This window comes from Oculina patagonica, chromosome 4 (assembly GCF_052425735.1).
Source record: "Oculina patagonica isolate OP01 chromosome 4, crgOcupat, whole genome shotgun sequence".
Taxonomy (NCBI): Eukaryota; Metazoa; Cnidaria; class Anthozoa; order Scleractinia; family Oculinidae; genus Oculina; species Oculina patagonica.
Genome location: NC_135761.1, coordinates 26658668 through 26672188, shown reverse-complemented (window position 1 = coordinate 26672188; position 13521 = coordinate 26658668). Strand labels below are relative to the sequence as shown.

Below are 13521 nucleotides of genomic sequence, written 5' to 3'. Positions count from 1 at the left end.
TGTAGAGAATTCTCAGCTTCATTTTCTTGCTTCTGTCTCTCCTTGCCACTCTCTTTGTGGATAAAAGCAGTCGTTATGGTGTGTGTCAAACATCGCTGATGTTTGTGGAGCAATTCAATTACAACTTTCTATTAATACAAGAATCACACTCATTTTTCAACAAAATGTTAACACTATACCCGTGATAAAGTGAATTTTTATGAGAGGGCGTGGTCAATTTTTACTGGACGGCTTGATATTCATAGAAACGGTATAAAAACTGTCACAAAATTCTAAAAATCATTTCTTCAGTATACTAAAAATGTTTTGAACGAATTTCTGGATGAATTATGCTTAAAATAGCTAAAGGAAAGAAAATTCCTTATTTGGACAATGACGTCATAATTAAATGCATCATAAACATCGTCTTAACGCAAGAATTAAGCTTGGCAACATTGATTTTCGAAATCAGCGTACTCGAGTTAGTAAAAATAGCTATGTTGCCAAAAATCAGACAAAAATGCCCGTGGGTGTCACATTTTGGACTCCTGGGTACCTGACTATGATTCTATCTTTCGTTTTAAAGTTTCGCTTCTAGTTTTCTGTGTAAAGTTTCGCTTCTAGGTTTCCTGTTCAAAGTTTGGCTTCTAGTTTTCGCTTCTAGTTATCTTATCTATTTACACTCACATCAACTCGACGAACGTAGGCTACTTGGTTGTAAACATTCGATAAGGTTCGGTTTCGGTCTTTGATTGAATACTCAAAACCTCGCAATATTTGTGAAAGCAGTTAAATTAAGTTTCGCTTCTAGTTTTCGCTTCTAGATTTGTTATCTATTTACACTCTCAACTCAACTAGAAAAAAAGTAGGCTACTTGTTTGTTATCATTCGATGACGTTCCTTCTCGGTATTAATTGTTTGAATTGAATACTCAAAGCCTTAATATTGTTAACATTCGATGAAGTTCGATTTCGATAGATATTCGCAAATTGAACGAGGGGTGATTTCCATAGTTTTGAAGACAAACTGGGGGCTAATCGTAGGGCCGTAACTAGCAAGAGGCAAGACGAGGCACTCACGCGTCGTCTAAATTTTTACCCAAACTTAAAAACAAAATATATTTTGTTGGCAAAATTATCCCCAGTTGAACAAGATTGATTTTTCTCTGAAAGAGATTCATAGCTTCTTGCCTTCTAGATTGCTGCAGGGCATGCCCTTAGAACCCACTAGCAAAATCTTGCCACGTCCATGGAAAAGGTCTGGTTACAGCACTGAATAGACTTCGGGTTGAATGCCAATCGACTTCAGTTGGGGAAATCGACAAGGGGCTAAACAACCTACATTCGAACCGATTATTAGCCGCCATTTTGTTTGTGCTCAACTGGTCAAACCCAGACTCCTGCCTGACCGCGATATTTGCTGATCAAGAGAGTATCTCTCCTTTCTTGATATATAAAAATGTGCAACAACTTGACATGAAAAAATTACTTACGTCATGTAAAAAACGTTCTTGAAGTGTAAAAATGTGCGACAACTTGAACATCAAGATTAATCACGTTATGTATGAAACAGTGATTATTTGTTTAAAACATCATTTGATATAGCAAAAAACACAATGACATAAGAGAATGTTTTTTGACATAAATAAATGACAACTTGACATAAATATAAAAAGGATGATGTATAAAAATATATCTTAAAATAAAACCGATTATCCCACTTGATATTTTGTCACGTTCGGACTAGCATACCAACCGTTGTAAATTTGAAAGGACTTAAAAGGAGTGGAATTAAAGGCCTCACAGTTCTTCAAAAGGCGAGTATTTATTTATTTCTCAACAAAATTGAGTTGTAGTTTACCGTTCGCCGTCTCCGTGGTTTGTGCATGCATTTCGCAATGATTTTCACGTCATTGCGGTAAACTTCACCGGTTTTTAGACTTCCTCTAAGAGTTAAACTGCCTTGTTTATCCGTCACTTTTCTCTAAAAACAGTGCACTATTTGCCATCATTCAAGGAAATGAGATTCTTTGATTAAAAACGGACAAATTAATTATCACAATATTGTGCTGTACGTAGACACTACCATTTCATTCAGTTTGGCACTGTTTATCAGAATAAAATTCTGCTTGGAATCATTGCAGAGATTATTAATTTGTTCAATACAAGTGTGAATAGCTTGTAAAACTTTCAGTCAAAGAGTATTTTTGAGTCAAGAGAAATAGGATTAACACCCTACGAGCAAAGTTTCTTTCAAGACTTTTCAAAATATTTATCCGCAATTGTTCGGGAAACCAAAATCGATTTAAATGTGTTAAGTTTTGTGTCTTATATGTGCCATATTTATGACTTTTTTGCTTTTCTTGATTCTCTGCAGTGTAAATTAAATATGCTGAACCGTTCTTGAGTATGGTTCATTTTAAACGAAGCTATTTTATTCCGAAATAAATAGCAAACAGAATTCTTCACTCTTGCTCGTCGATCGAGTTGGACTCAACATTGAAGTATACATCCGCGCGTATACAAACAAAGATTTTGCGACGCATTTTTTCTCGGTTTCTTTTTCAAACAAATTAAAGTAGGAAAAAATAAAAACGTTATTTGCCGGCCTAGGTCGGTCCGTATAAGGAAAAACTGTACCCTCGGTCTTGAGCACGGCCCTCGGCCTGCGGCCTCGGGCCGTACTCAAGACCTCGGGCACAGTTTTTCTCAATACGGACCTCCCGGCCGGCAAATAACATATATTTCTTTTCGAAATATCTTTGCTTATTAATTTTCTTTTCAGTTTTATATTTAATAAGTATTTTGTTCTGATAACCTTGAATTTTAGGATATGTTTGGTTTCTTCTGCAGTCCCACAAAAACAATTTTCCAATAATAATAAAATTATTTAGTAAATCAAGTGAAGGGCATTGTTTTGATATTATTCCAAACAAAACGTTTTGCAAAGTAAGACGAACTGCTTGATTCGATAAGAGGTACAGTAAAAACCCGCGTATAAGAACACCTATTTTGGCGGTTCAGGCTGATTTGGTTCTTATATAAAGGGTTATAATCTGCAAAATCAGCCTGTAAGTGTTCTTAAGTGTTCTTAAAAAAAGTTTCTTAAAATAAGGAACATACAAGGCTACCAATAGATGAAATCAATATATATGCATACAATTGTATTTTAATTTTAATAAAATTGATAAATCAAGGCAATACTGTACTGTAATTGGGGTGGAACTATTATGTGTGCAATGAAAAGTAGACGTGTTGATCTTTGATATTTTTCCATATAAGAACAACTTTCATTTTTCAGGCTGAATGTGTTCTTATATAAATGGTACTTTATTTCCTAAAATCAGGCCTGGGTGTTCTTAATCCACTTGTTCTTATACACGGGTTTTTACTGTACCAGTAAGATTCAAAATCATTCCAAAGCTGCCTGACGTGGGGGCACTGGTAAAAAAAAGTTTCTAGTTCCGCCTCACAGAAAGTACATAAGTCATTTTTTCTGTAACCAATTTTGTGTAATTTCGTGTTCGTGTAAAGAATATTGTTAAGTACTTTGTACTGAAAGGCCTTTTCATATGATTCGAGTGCAACGGAATGAGGTAATGTGAAAAATTCTCGTAGTTGATCATCCGAAATATTGAAATCGCTTTTCCATTTATGAATAATATTATGAGGCTGTGCTTTGTTCATAACAAGAAGCGAATAATAATCTTTTGATTTATTTTTCTTCACGTCGAAGATGTCGCGGTCAATGAAAAATGAAGGAGAGGTAAGTGACGGGCATGCATGTTCACCTTTTAAAAGGTTGTATAGAGTGACGAAGGACTGCCCATTGTAGAAAATTAGTTTTACTAATTTTATATGAAACGCGGTCAAAGGAGTCAATATTGTTTAAATTAAATAGCAGATCCTTTAGACAGATGATCCTAGATTCAACATAATTTTTGTAATAAACAGGCTTTTTGTCTATTCGTATTTCTTTGTTATTCCAAATGATGTTTGCCAGTTCCTTTCGGAAGCAAAATTTTCGCGGAATTGCGACCACCACAATAACAGTTTACGATAAAACTGGGAAGAGGTTGTATAATCGTTAACATCGTAGTTACAATTAAAAAAGAAAAGACCCCCAATGGATCAGTTTTAATTGGTGTTTTAAGTCCTGCTTCCATGTTCCATCATTCCCATTAAATATTCGTTTTAGCCATGCTATTCTTAAAGATTTAACCATGCTCTCTAGGTCGATCATTTTTAACCCACCTTCCCCGTATTCATTTATTGCTGACAAGCGTGTTACTTTGTCTGTTCCTTTCCACAGGAATTTAAATATCAATTGATTCAATTGTTTAACCAATTCGTTAGGTGTGGGCAAAAGCGAGCATGTGTAAACAAATTTTGGGATTAGAAATTATTTTATAATTGTCACCTTTCCGTAAATTGATAGGCCTCTTGAGGACCAAATGTTTGTAAGCTTTTTTGATGCTGTCCAATCTTTAAATGAAATTCTTTTCTTTAAGCAGTTTCTGATCATAAGTAAAAAACACTCCAAGGGCCTTAATCGGTTCATTTGGCCATTTGATTCCGAAGGGTTTCGTTTTGTTTTCTTTAGATGATCCACTCCACATGCCTTCGGTTTTTGTACAGTTTCCCGAAATCGCTTTAAAACTATCCAATAACTCAAACAATGTTTCGGCTGAATTAATGTCTGAGAGCACTGCAGTTGTATCATCTGCATATTGTAAAAGCTTAGTTTCCTCGTTCTCGATCATTATTCCTTTAATACTTTTGTTTTGACGAATAGCGATTGCCAGAGTTTCAACAACTAATATAAAAAGGTAAGGGGAGAGTGGATCTCCCTGCCGGACACCTCGCTCAAGCGTAAAATATTGTGAAGCAGTACCATTATTAATGGTGCAGCTTTGTATGTCAGTTTTATAAAACGTTTTGACCCAGCGAATGAAGTCTGGGACAAAATTAAAAGCTTCTAGGCACTTCAAAAGAAAATCCCACTCTACAATGCCAAAAGCTTTTTTGAAATCAATAAAAATCATGAGGCCTGGGATGTTTTCTTCGACGGTGTAGTCCATTACATCGTAAATGGATGAAATAGTTTCGCCTATAAAGCGATCCTTGACGTATCCTGTCTTGTTGTGATGAATAATCTCGGGTAAAACATTTTTAATTCTTGAAGCTATTACTTTTGACATAATTTTCGTATCAACATTTACAAGGGAAATTGGGCGCCAATTTTCAAGGAGTGAGCGATCTTTTCCTTTCTTCTCGATAAGAGTGATCACCGCTTGTTTTTGGGAGCAGGACAACTCACCTTTTTCAAAACACTCATTTGCACATCTTATAAAACTGTCGCCAATTAGAGGCCAGAATCTTTTATAGAATTCAATAGAAATGCCATCGTTTCCTGGTGTTTTGTTATCGCGAAAGCTATCAAGAAGGCAAGAACATTCTTCTAGCGAGATTTTACCCTCACACGCTCTTTTCTGTTCCTCGGAAAGTTTTGGTATATGGTGGACCTTTTTAGGGCAATGTCTGGATCGTTATTGCCACTTTTATATAAATCACAATAAAAACGTTCCTGTTCCCTTAAAATGTAAGTCGGATCTGTGTTAATTACACCATTAATGTATAATTTTCGTATACATTTCTTGACATGATTTCTTTTCTCTAAGTTCAAGAAATATTTTGTACTTTTTTCATCATGTTCGTGCCATCGAGCACGTGCACGTATTATTATTCCCTTTGTTTTCTCTTCATAGAATACTTCTAGTTTTTCCCGAGCTGCGTGATAGTGAAAAGTGTTGGAATCACTTAACATTTTATCTAATGTTTTCTTTGCCTTGTCGAGTTCATTTTGAAAAGTTAAAAGTTCCAGACGTTTTGGGCTTAGCCCTTCATCAGTGGAAAGTCAGGATTTCAGTTAAAAACGCTCGCTTGCGCCATGAAAACAAATTTGAGTTCAAAGGCGCGCGCGCGATAAGAGCGCGCGACACCCTAAAGATAGCGAAAATCTGAATTCAGACCATGTGGCTGACTGGTGCCCAGCTGGAAAATAAGGCGCATTTCCTGGCGTTTGCGGAGTTTATTTCCGCCGCAGGGCATGACACCTCCTATGATTATTCTCTCCTCCGATTCAAGATTTTCGTTTTTTAACTTGGCGAGGAGATTGTTTATAAAATCTATATGATCTTTGTCCTTGTTTGGGGCGTATACATTGATTAAAATATACGTTGCCGCATTGACCTCGCTATCGCTCGGTTACGGGGCAAGGCCTCAGTTTGAGATTATCCCGTAAAGACCGAACGTTCGAGGCTAATAAGTAGCTATTATTGCTCGGGGCAAATTAAGCTGAATGATGAAACTAGCACTGGGAGAAATTTCAAGTTTTTTTGTTTATTCTGAGGAAAGAAACACAAGTTTACGTCTGAAGTGGCCGAGAATGGGCCCCATACTGTACCGCGGTTCTCAAAACACTAACCCTGATAAACATATGGGAAGGTTTTCAAACACGCGTTGTCAATGTCCATTAAATTTGGATACTTGCATAATTTCAAGAGATATAAGCCTGTAAGTTGTTGTAATCACATTCATATACACAATATTTTATATAGTACCCCTTAGCCAGCCCCCTGATTTATTGCCGAAAAGAGAAATTTTCAAGTTCTTTGGACACTTTTACAGGTCTTGGTCCTGGAGGATTAAATGTAACGGACACATATTTTCCAGTGTCAGGCCAATGTATGCCTGGGTCCAGCCATGGAGGAAAGGCGCAGTCTACCTCCATTTTTTTTTATTCAGGTCCTTCTTACGATAAAAACAACACCAAATCACTGCTGGGAGGAAGCGGAGGTTAGATATTGTTGATTATAACTTTTTTTAGTTTATACCACACAAGTGAATAGTGCTTTCCGCGCGCGCTGATTGGTTAACTCGGAGGTGATTAGAAAGTACTATTCACCTCCTAGCAGCTAATGAGAATCAAACTGCCTTCGCGCGTAACTTTGTTTACCGAAAGTGATGTTTTGGTCCGCTAGTTATTCAACTTGTGTGGTATATACTAAAACAATTATTCAACTTAGTGTCGGTGAAAGTGGTGAATATTTACTTCCACCTATTCGGTGAATAATTATGGGTTAGAAACTGTTGTGAGTGTTTTGTTGACAAATACACGCACTTGCTGGCCGCACAATGAACTCAAAATTGTCAATACTGCACTCGGCTACGCCTCGTGCAGTATTGACAATTTTGAGTTCATTGTGAGGCCAGCAAGTGCGTGTATTTGTCAACAAAACACGAACGGACAGACTCTAACCCTTTTAATATACAATCTGAGTACACTGCAAGCGATTAACGAACTTCAAACAATAATGTTTAAATATAAGAAGTGTAGTAGTACATATTTACACAGGATTAGATTAATAATATATAATCACAAATAAGCCGTACAGAAATAAAGCTTAAAATGGTTCATAAAATCGTTCATCAGCTGTGGTCGTTCTTTCGATGAAAGTCGATGGCTTTCACAATCAAGCAACAAGCAAGTCAATCGCACACAAAAATGAATTTATTGAGCTGAAGTTTACCTTTGAACATGAAAGCGCTATAAGTTGTTGTCCTTTTTGATTTTGTTTGGTACTGGATAGTTGATTATTTGAGGAATATATTTTTCTTCCACTTCTACAAGCCTTGAAGCTGAAGACACTTTCAATAATGCACGATTTTTGTGCATTATTGTCAATACTGCACTGTCGGAGTTTGCTGACGACAGGTAAAGCAAAATCACGTGATCTATTTAAACCAATGGCGCGCGTGGATTTTGGACAGTGAACGAAGATTGTATATTAATTGTTTAATAATCCACCATCCATATCGGTCAGACAATTATTATTATCATGTTTTCTGGGCAAACGAAAATCACCGAAAAATTTACCTGACCAATCGAAAGCATCAATTTCAAGGTCAAGGAAAAATCGCTACTAGACTATAAGATCACTGTTTTATCAGTTAATCAATTCTTTTGATTCATATGTGGTCCTACAGTGCTCTAGGACTTCGTGTTTTTGACAATTAGTACATTTTGTTAGCCAATACAGCCGTTACGTTATGAGAAGAATAAAGTTTTAATCGTATTTATGAAGTCTGATTCTTAGCGGTGGCCTTTTTTTATTCAGAAGTGCGTGTTAAATTCCGTTTCCGAGTCGATTCTTTTGCAACAAATATGAAAGGCTTCTACCAAAGAAATAAAACAAACTAATAAGTGTTATAAGTGCTTTTAGCTGTTAAGTTTGATCCTCTTTCATTTCAGGTTCGTGCTTGCACAGTTCTGGAAGTGTAGCTGGAGGCGGAGCCATAGAACTTGTTGCTGAGAAAGGAGAGATTATCATAAGTATGACCTTGAAATGCTTAGCTATCAATATCAAATTATCAAAAGGACAAAAAAGAAATATCTGCTTTGCACCACCAAGTGTTTTCACTTTTCAAGTACCGAAGTTTTATCGTAACGCTCAAAGGGTATTCTTAAGGGGAGCTCGATAATTGTTTGCAGCAGTTTCTGTCGACGATCACCTTAATTCTTCCAAAGATTTTTTTTGAAGACTACCAGTGATACACAGAGGGTATTTTTGGTAGACCGAGGGCACTGTCCATTGCCTAAGTAATAGACCTCTTTAGCTACATATGTAATTTGCCTATTTCAGATCATGTGGTGTTCTCCAGAGAATTGTTCTTTTGTCTATCTGGAAAACGTCATTTTGTTGGAAATTGAACAAGATAATTCTCAATGGTAACATCACATGGTCTGAAATGGGACAACAAACAAACGAAGCTTAAGAGGTCTGCACAGGGCGCAAATGATCCGGCCCAATCCAATCCTATCGTTCGCAGATCGTTTGCTCGCTTAAATACGCCTGCATTGCAGGCTAGGCCCGGAAATGGTCCCAAGACCGCAAACGATCCCCAAATTGGACCGCAAATGATCCCAAGACCGGAAATGATCCCCAGATTGTACTGTAAATGATCCCCGGACCGGAAATGGTCGGCTTGCCATAGGAGAAGGAAATGTGGACTCGAGAATTTGTACAGCGGAATAAAATTTATATACTCCATTTTTTTGTTCTCAAAAATACAACATGTATTTAAGCACAACAGTTATTTTATGTTGCGCATGCAAAATGTACAGTAATTGAATGATTTTAATATTTAATAAAATTAATAATATTAATATTTTAATTAATATTTTGAAAATTTAAGGTGGCTCTGAACTGCTCTGACTAAAAATTTTTTAAACTTTGCCAAAAGTTTTACATGAAGCTTCATGACATGCTGATCAGAATTCAACAATAAAAAATGGGGGTCACCAACCTCATTTTCGAGTTATTAGCACTGAAAGCTAAAACTAAGGCCCCCTTTACATGGAAAGAGGATGATCCTAGTGTCAGGATCATCCTAGAAGGTTCATTTGGTTTACATGCAAAAATGGGACTTCTGGGATCAGCGTTTCATTTGGTTTACATGCAAAATTTGGCAGGACGGTTCCAGTACTTTTTAGTTCGGCGTAGAGGTTATATTTCTCGGATGTCATGTCCTTTACATCAGTAGGAGGCTCGCTAACCTTATCCGGACCAAATTCTACCGGAAATCTTAAAGCCAGGCGACAATGGACTTCAGTGTACAATTCCTTGAGGTCCGCTTCAAAGTCAACGGCATTAAAATCACATACCGTTTTGTAATCCTTGATTTCTTTAATGAGCGCCTCAACAAACTCCTCTTTCCAGCTCCATTTCTTCGGTTTCTCTACTTCGCTCTTTTTTCTCTTTAAAGTTTTTGGTCGACCCTCTGGCTGCTCAACTTCGGCTTGATGGTAGTCGTCCACCACATGTGATGAAGAGGCCGCCATGTTGTTTGACAACCTCGTCCCCAGGACAATCTCTATTTTCAAGATGGCGGTCGCAGTGATCTTGGCATCCCCCAAATTTAGGCACTCCCGTCCCAAGATCCCTAGTGATTTTGGCATCCCCTGAGGGAATGCCAAGATCACTAACAGCGTTGAATACAGCAGACTGGGGCAAGTGAAGCAAACAAGAATTCCACTCAAAAACCATTTTGCTTTATCACAAAGCTTTGTTCATAAATTTAATCGTTCTTAGCAAACAATATTAGCGTCTTTGCAAATATTCGCAAAGAAAAACAAACCGTTTGTCGGTTTGATTCAAGTCCGCGCAGTTATTCTTAAAGCCGAATCACGCGCCGGAATCTCTTATACTAACACGCACATGGTGCTTATCGATACACTTTTCAAGGCAGGTTAATATTTCAAACATAGAAAGCGATTGTAAGAGATTCCAATTTGCTCAGTGGATGAAAATTTCACATGCGAACATGCTTGATCAAGAAACTGACAAAGGACTGTCACGCAATAGAAACTCGATATGTATGCGGTCACCTGGCTGTGAAAATTGACCTCTCGAGTCTGTCAAAGATTTTAATAACCTTAGACCAAAGATTTTTTATTATTATTAAATGCTCATTTATTCCATGTGAACTAATCCCTTTTGTTTGTATCGTTATTAACAATATAGTTAAGTGACAAATAAAACAGGTATGTGTAAACAAACAAGACGTTAGTTTATTGGGATAACGTAATGACCTTTACTCCTGCACCTAGTGATTTATAGGTATTTGATCATCGTCCCAAGAGTACAACGAACAGCTTAGGCACAAAGATGAAGACAAATATCTCGAACGTTGAAAACGTGGTTAGGACAAGACATATTAAAACGTCAAGAGAGAGAGATATATTGGGGATCAGGGGATACCGAAATCCCTAGTGATATGGGTATCCCGTCCTACTACTATGTCTCTGATGAGTATGATGAAGAGAGAATTTACCAAGAGAAATGAAAAGTAGGTTAAATAGACGAAAATCGTTCAAACGGGCTAAAAAAAGGTAAGGAGAGAGAATTTGGGGGGATACCTAAAACCCTAGTGATATGGGTATCCCCTTCCAATATGTCAGTTATCGATACCCTTCTGTAGAAAATCGAACGCCGTAAAAGTAAGAGGTACAGAAAAAATTGTAGGGTAGACAATTAAAAAAATCTCACAAGCTGTTTTGTATGTGCTTATTGTGACCAATGTTGCCAATTTTGGTATCCCCCTAGCTAAATTCCTCCCTCTTTACCTTTTTACCGGTTGGAACGCTTTTCTTCTAGGTAACACACCTTTTATTTTTAGTGTTGGTTACTTTTCTATTCAGAATTCTCACCACAGACAAATATTAGGATGGGATTTCGGTATTCCCCAAAATTCCTCGTCCTCACTTTAGTACCCGTTTGAAAGCTTTTCGTCTACTTAACTTACTTTTTATAGGTCAATTCTCAGAATACTCATCGGAGAAAATATAGTAGGAAGGGATACCCATGTCCTTTCCAAACGTTTTAAAGTTTTTTTTTTTCATCTTCGTGCCTTAGCTGTTTGTAAATGTCCTAAACCTTGGGTCGATGCTCGAATACCTATATAGACTAAACCGAAATCACAAGGTAAAAGTCATTATTAAAGTTAACCCAGTATTTACTAACCCTAACCTGCAATAAAACCTTTTGCTCATAGCAATACAAACAAAAGAGATAAGTTCACAGACTCCAGAGGTCAGTTTTCACGCCTGGCGATCGCATTCATATCGAGTTGCTATATTGCGTGACAGTCCTTTGTCAGTTTCTTGATCATGTTCGCATTTGAAATGTTTATCCACCGAGCAAATTGGAAGCTCTTACAATGCGCTTTTTATGTTTGAAATATTAAAGGTTTAGCGATAAACACCATGTGCGTGTTAGTATAAGGGATTTCGGCACGTGGTTCGGTTTTAAGAATAATTGCGCGGACTTGAATCAAACGGTTTGTTTAGCTTTGCGAATATTTGCGAAGTCGTCAATACTGTTTGCTAAGAACGATTAAATTTATGAAGACAAAACTTTCTGATAAAGCAAAATGGTTTTTGAATGGAATTGTGGTTTGCTTCACTTGCCCCAGTCTGCTGTTAGTGATCTTGGCATCCCCTGAGGGGATGCCAAATTCACTAGGGATCTTGGGACGGGGGTGCCTAAATTTGGGGGATGCCAAGATCACTGCGACACCTGCGGGTGTGTGCGAAGAGAGCCCTGGGCCTTTCGAGCCTGTTTACATGGAGCTGGGATGATCCTTGCGCTACGATCATCCCTCGTCTCAGATAGGATGATCCTAGCGCTAGGATGATCCTAGCACTAGAACCAAATGCAGCCCTTCGCATGTAAACTGAAAGCTGAAAACATGTCGCGCTCGGATGATCCTAGTGCTAGGATGATCCTGGCACTAGGATCATCCTCTTTCCATGTAAAGGGGGCCTAAAAGGGTGTTTATTAACAGGTTATACTGTTGCTATGGTAACCAATAATGTCAAGAAAATGATCACTACTTGTAGACCATGATTGATCATTTGTTTCATGCCATAAGTGTAGTAGGAACTTATAAAGATTTGCAGTGGTAATGACCTATCAAAGTATAAGGATTGAAAAATGCCTAAAACCATTATCAGCCACCTTAACGCTGGATCCACTTTTTTCTCGAGTTTGGAGACAACTGAGTAAATTGACTAAATTTTTGTGTAGCGCTTTCAGGTCCTTTCGGCACAGGACGGAGATGATTGACAGAAAACATTTGCACAATAAAGAAAGCCACAGCTCTACGCGTGCGGAATGCATGATTGCAAGACCGAATTCATCGAATTGTGAAGGAAATGTCTGTTGAAATTAAAGCCTATAAATTACAAATGTGTCAATATCTCCGAAATCCACACGAAAAAAATTTGTGCGCTCCCACAAAAGCCCGCGAAGCAAGAATTGTACTAGGAAAAGTTGTTATTTAGACTGCAGAGGCATCTTTGAAGATTCAGTGTTAATTTTTGCGGTTCATTTTCTACACGAAAAAATTACAGTCGAAGCTCTTTTAACGGACACTCTCGTAAGCGGACAGCTCTACTTACGGCCGCCTTGTTTGAAACCCCGTTTTAACTCCCATACAAACTCTGTATTTTTACATTCTCGTAAGTAGACATTCCCGTAAGCGGCCGCGGACACTTTCAGAGATTACGACTTTGACGTTTTCTTTGTTTTTAAGCTCCCGTATGTGGACACCCAAAAGAAAATCCTATAAACAACCTCTGTATCTTGTTTTTTCTTATTAACTTTACATCGCTGTTCGTCACAATGATTTTACAGTGATAACAGAACCATATTTCAGTGTTTGTTATGTCGTCATCCACGTCCGGTTACATTTTAAAACACCACTTGTTTTACGAGAACCGTAAGCGGCCAGCTCCAGTTACGGACACTTTTTTCGCGTCCCGAGGGTGTCCGCTTACGAGAGCTTCGACTGTAGTATAGTTAAATGTTCTTTCGCGCAGTATGTCTTCCGTTTTTGTTGTTTGTTACTTGAACAGGACAACTCGGATTAATATTAATCGGATTAATATTAATCCTAATGATTATTATAATCCAGTAAT

General features: G+C 37.6%; 1 protein-coding gene across 1 annotated transcript in view; it reads left to right on the top strand.

Annotated features, from left to right (window-relative positions):
• Positions 1-13521, top strand: part of LOC144650048 (polycystin-1-like protein 2) — a 117830-nt gene that overhangs the window by 69435 nt on the left and 34874 nt on the right. The window contains 2 exon segments of the mRNA XM_078509692.1: positions 6669-6836; positions 8293-8373. Of these exon segments, the coding sequence (XP_078365818.1) occupies positions 6669-6836; positions 8293-8373 (249 nt within the window).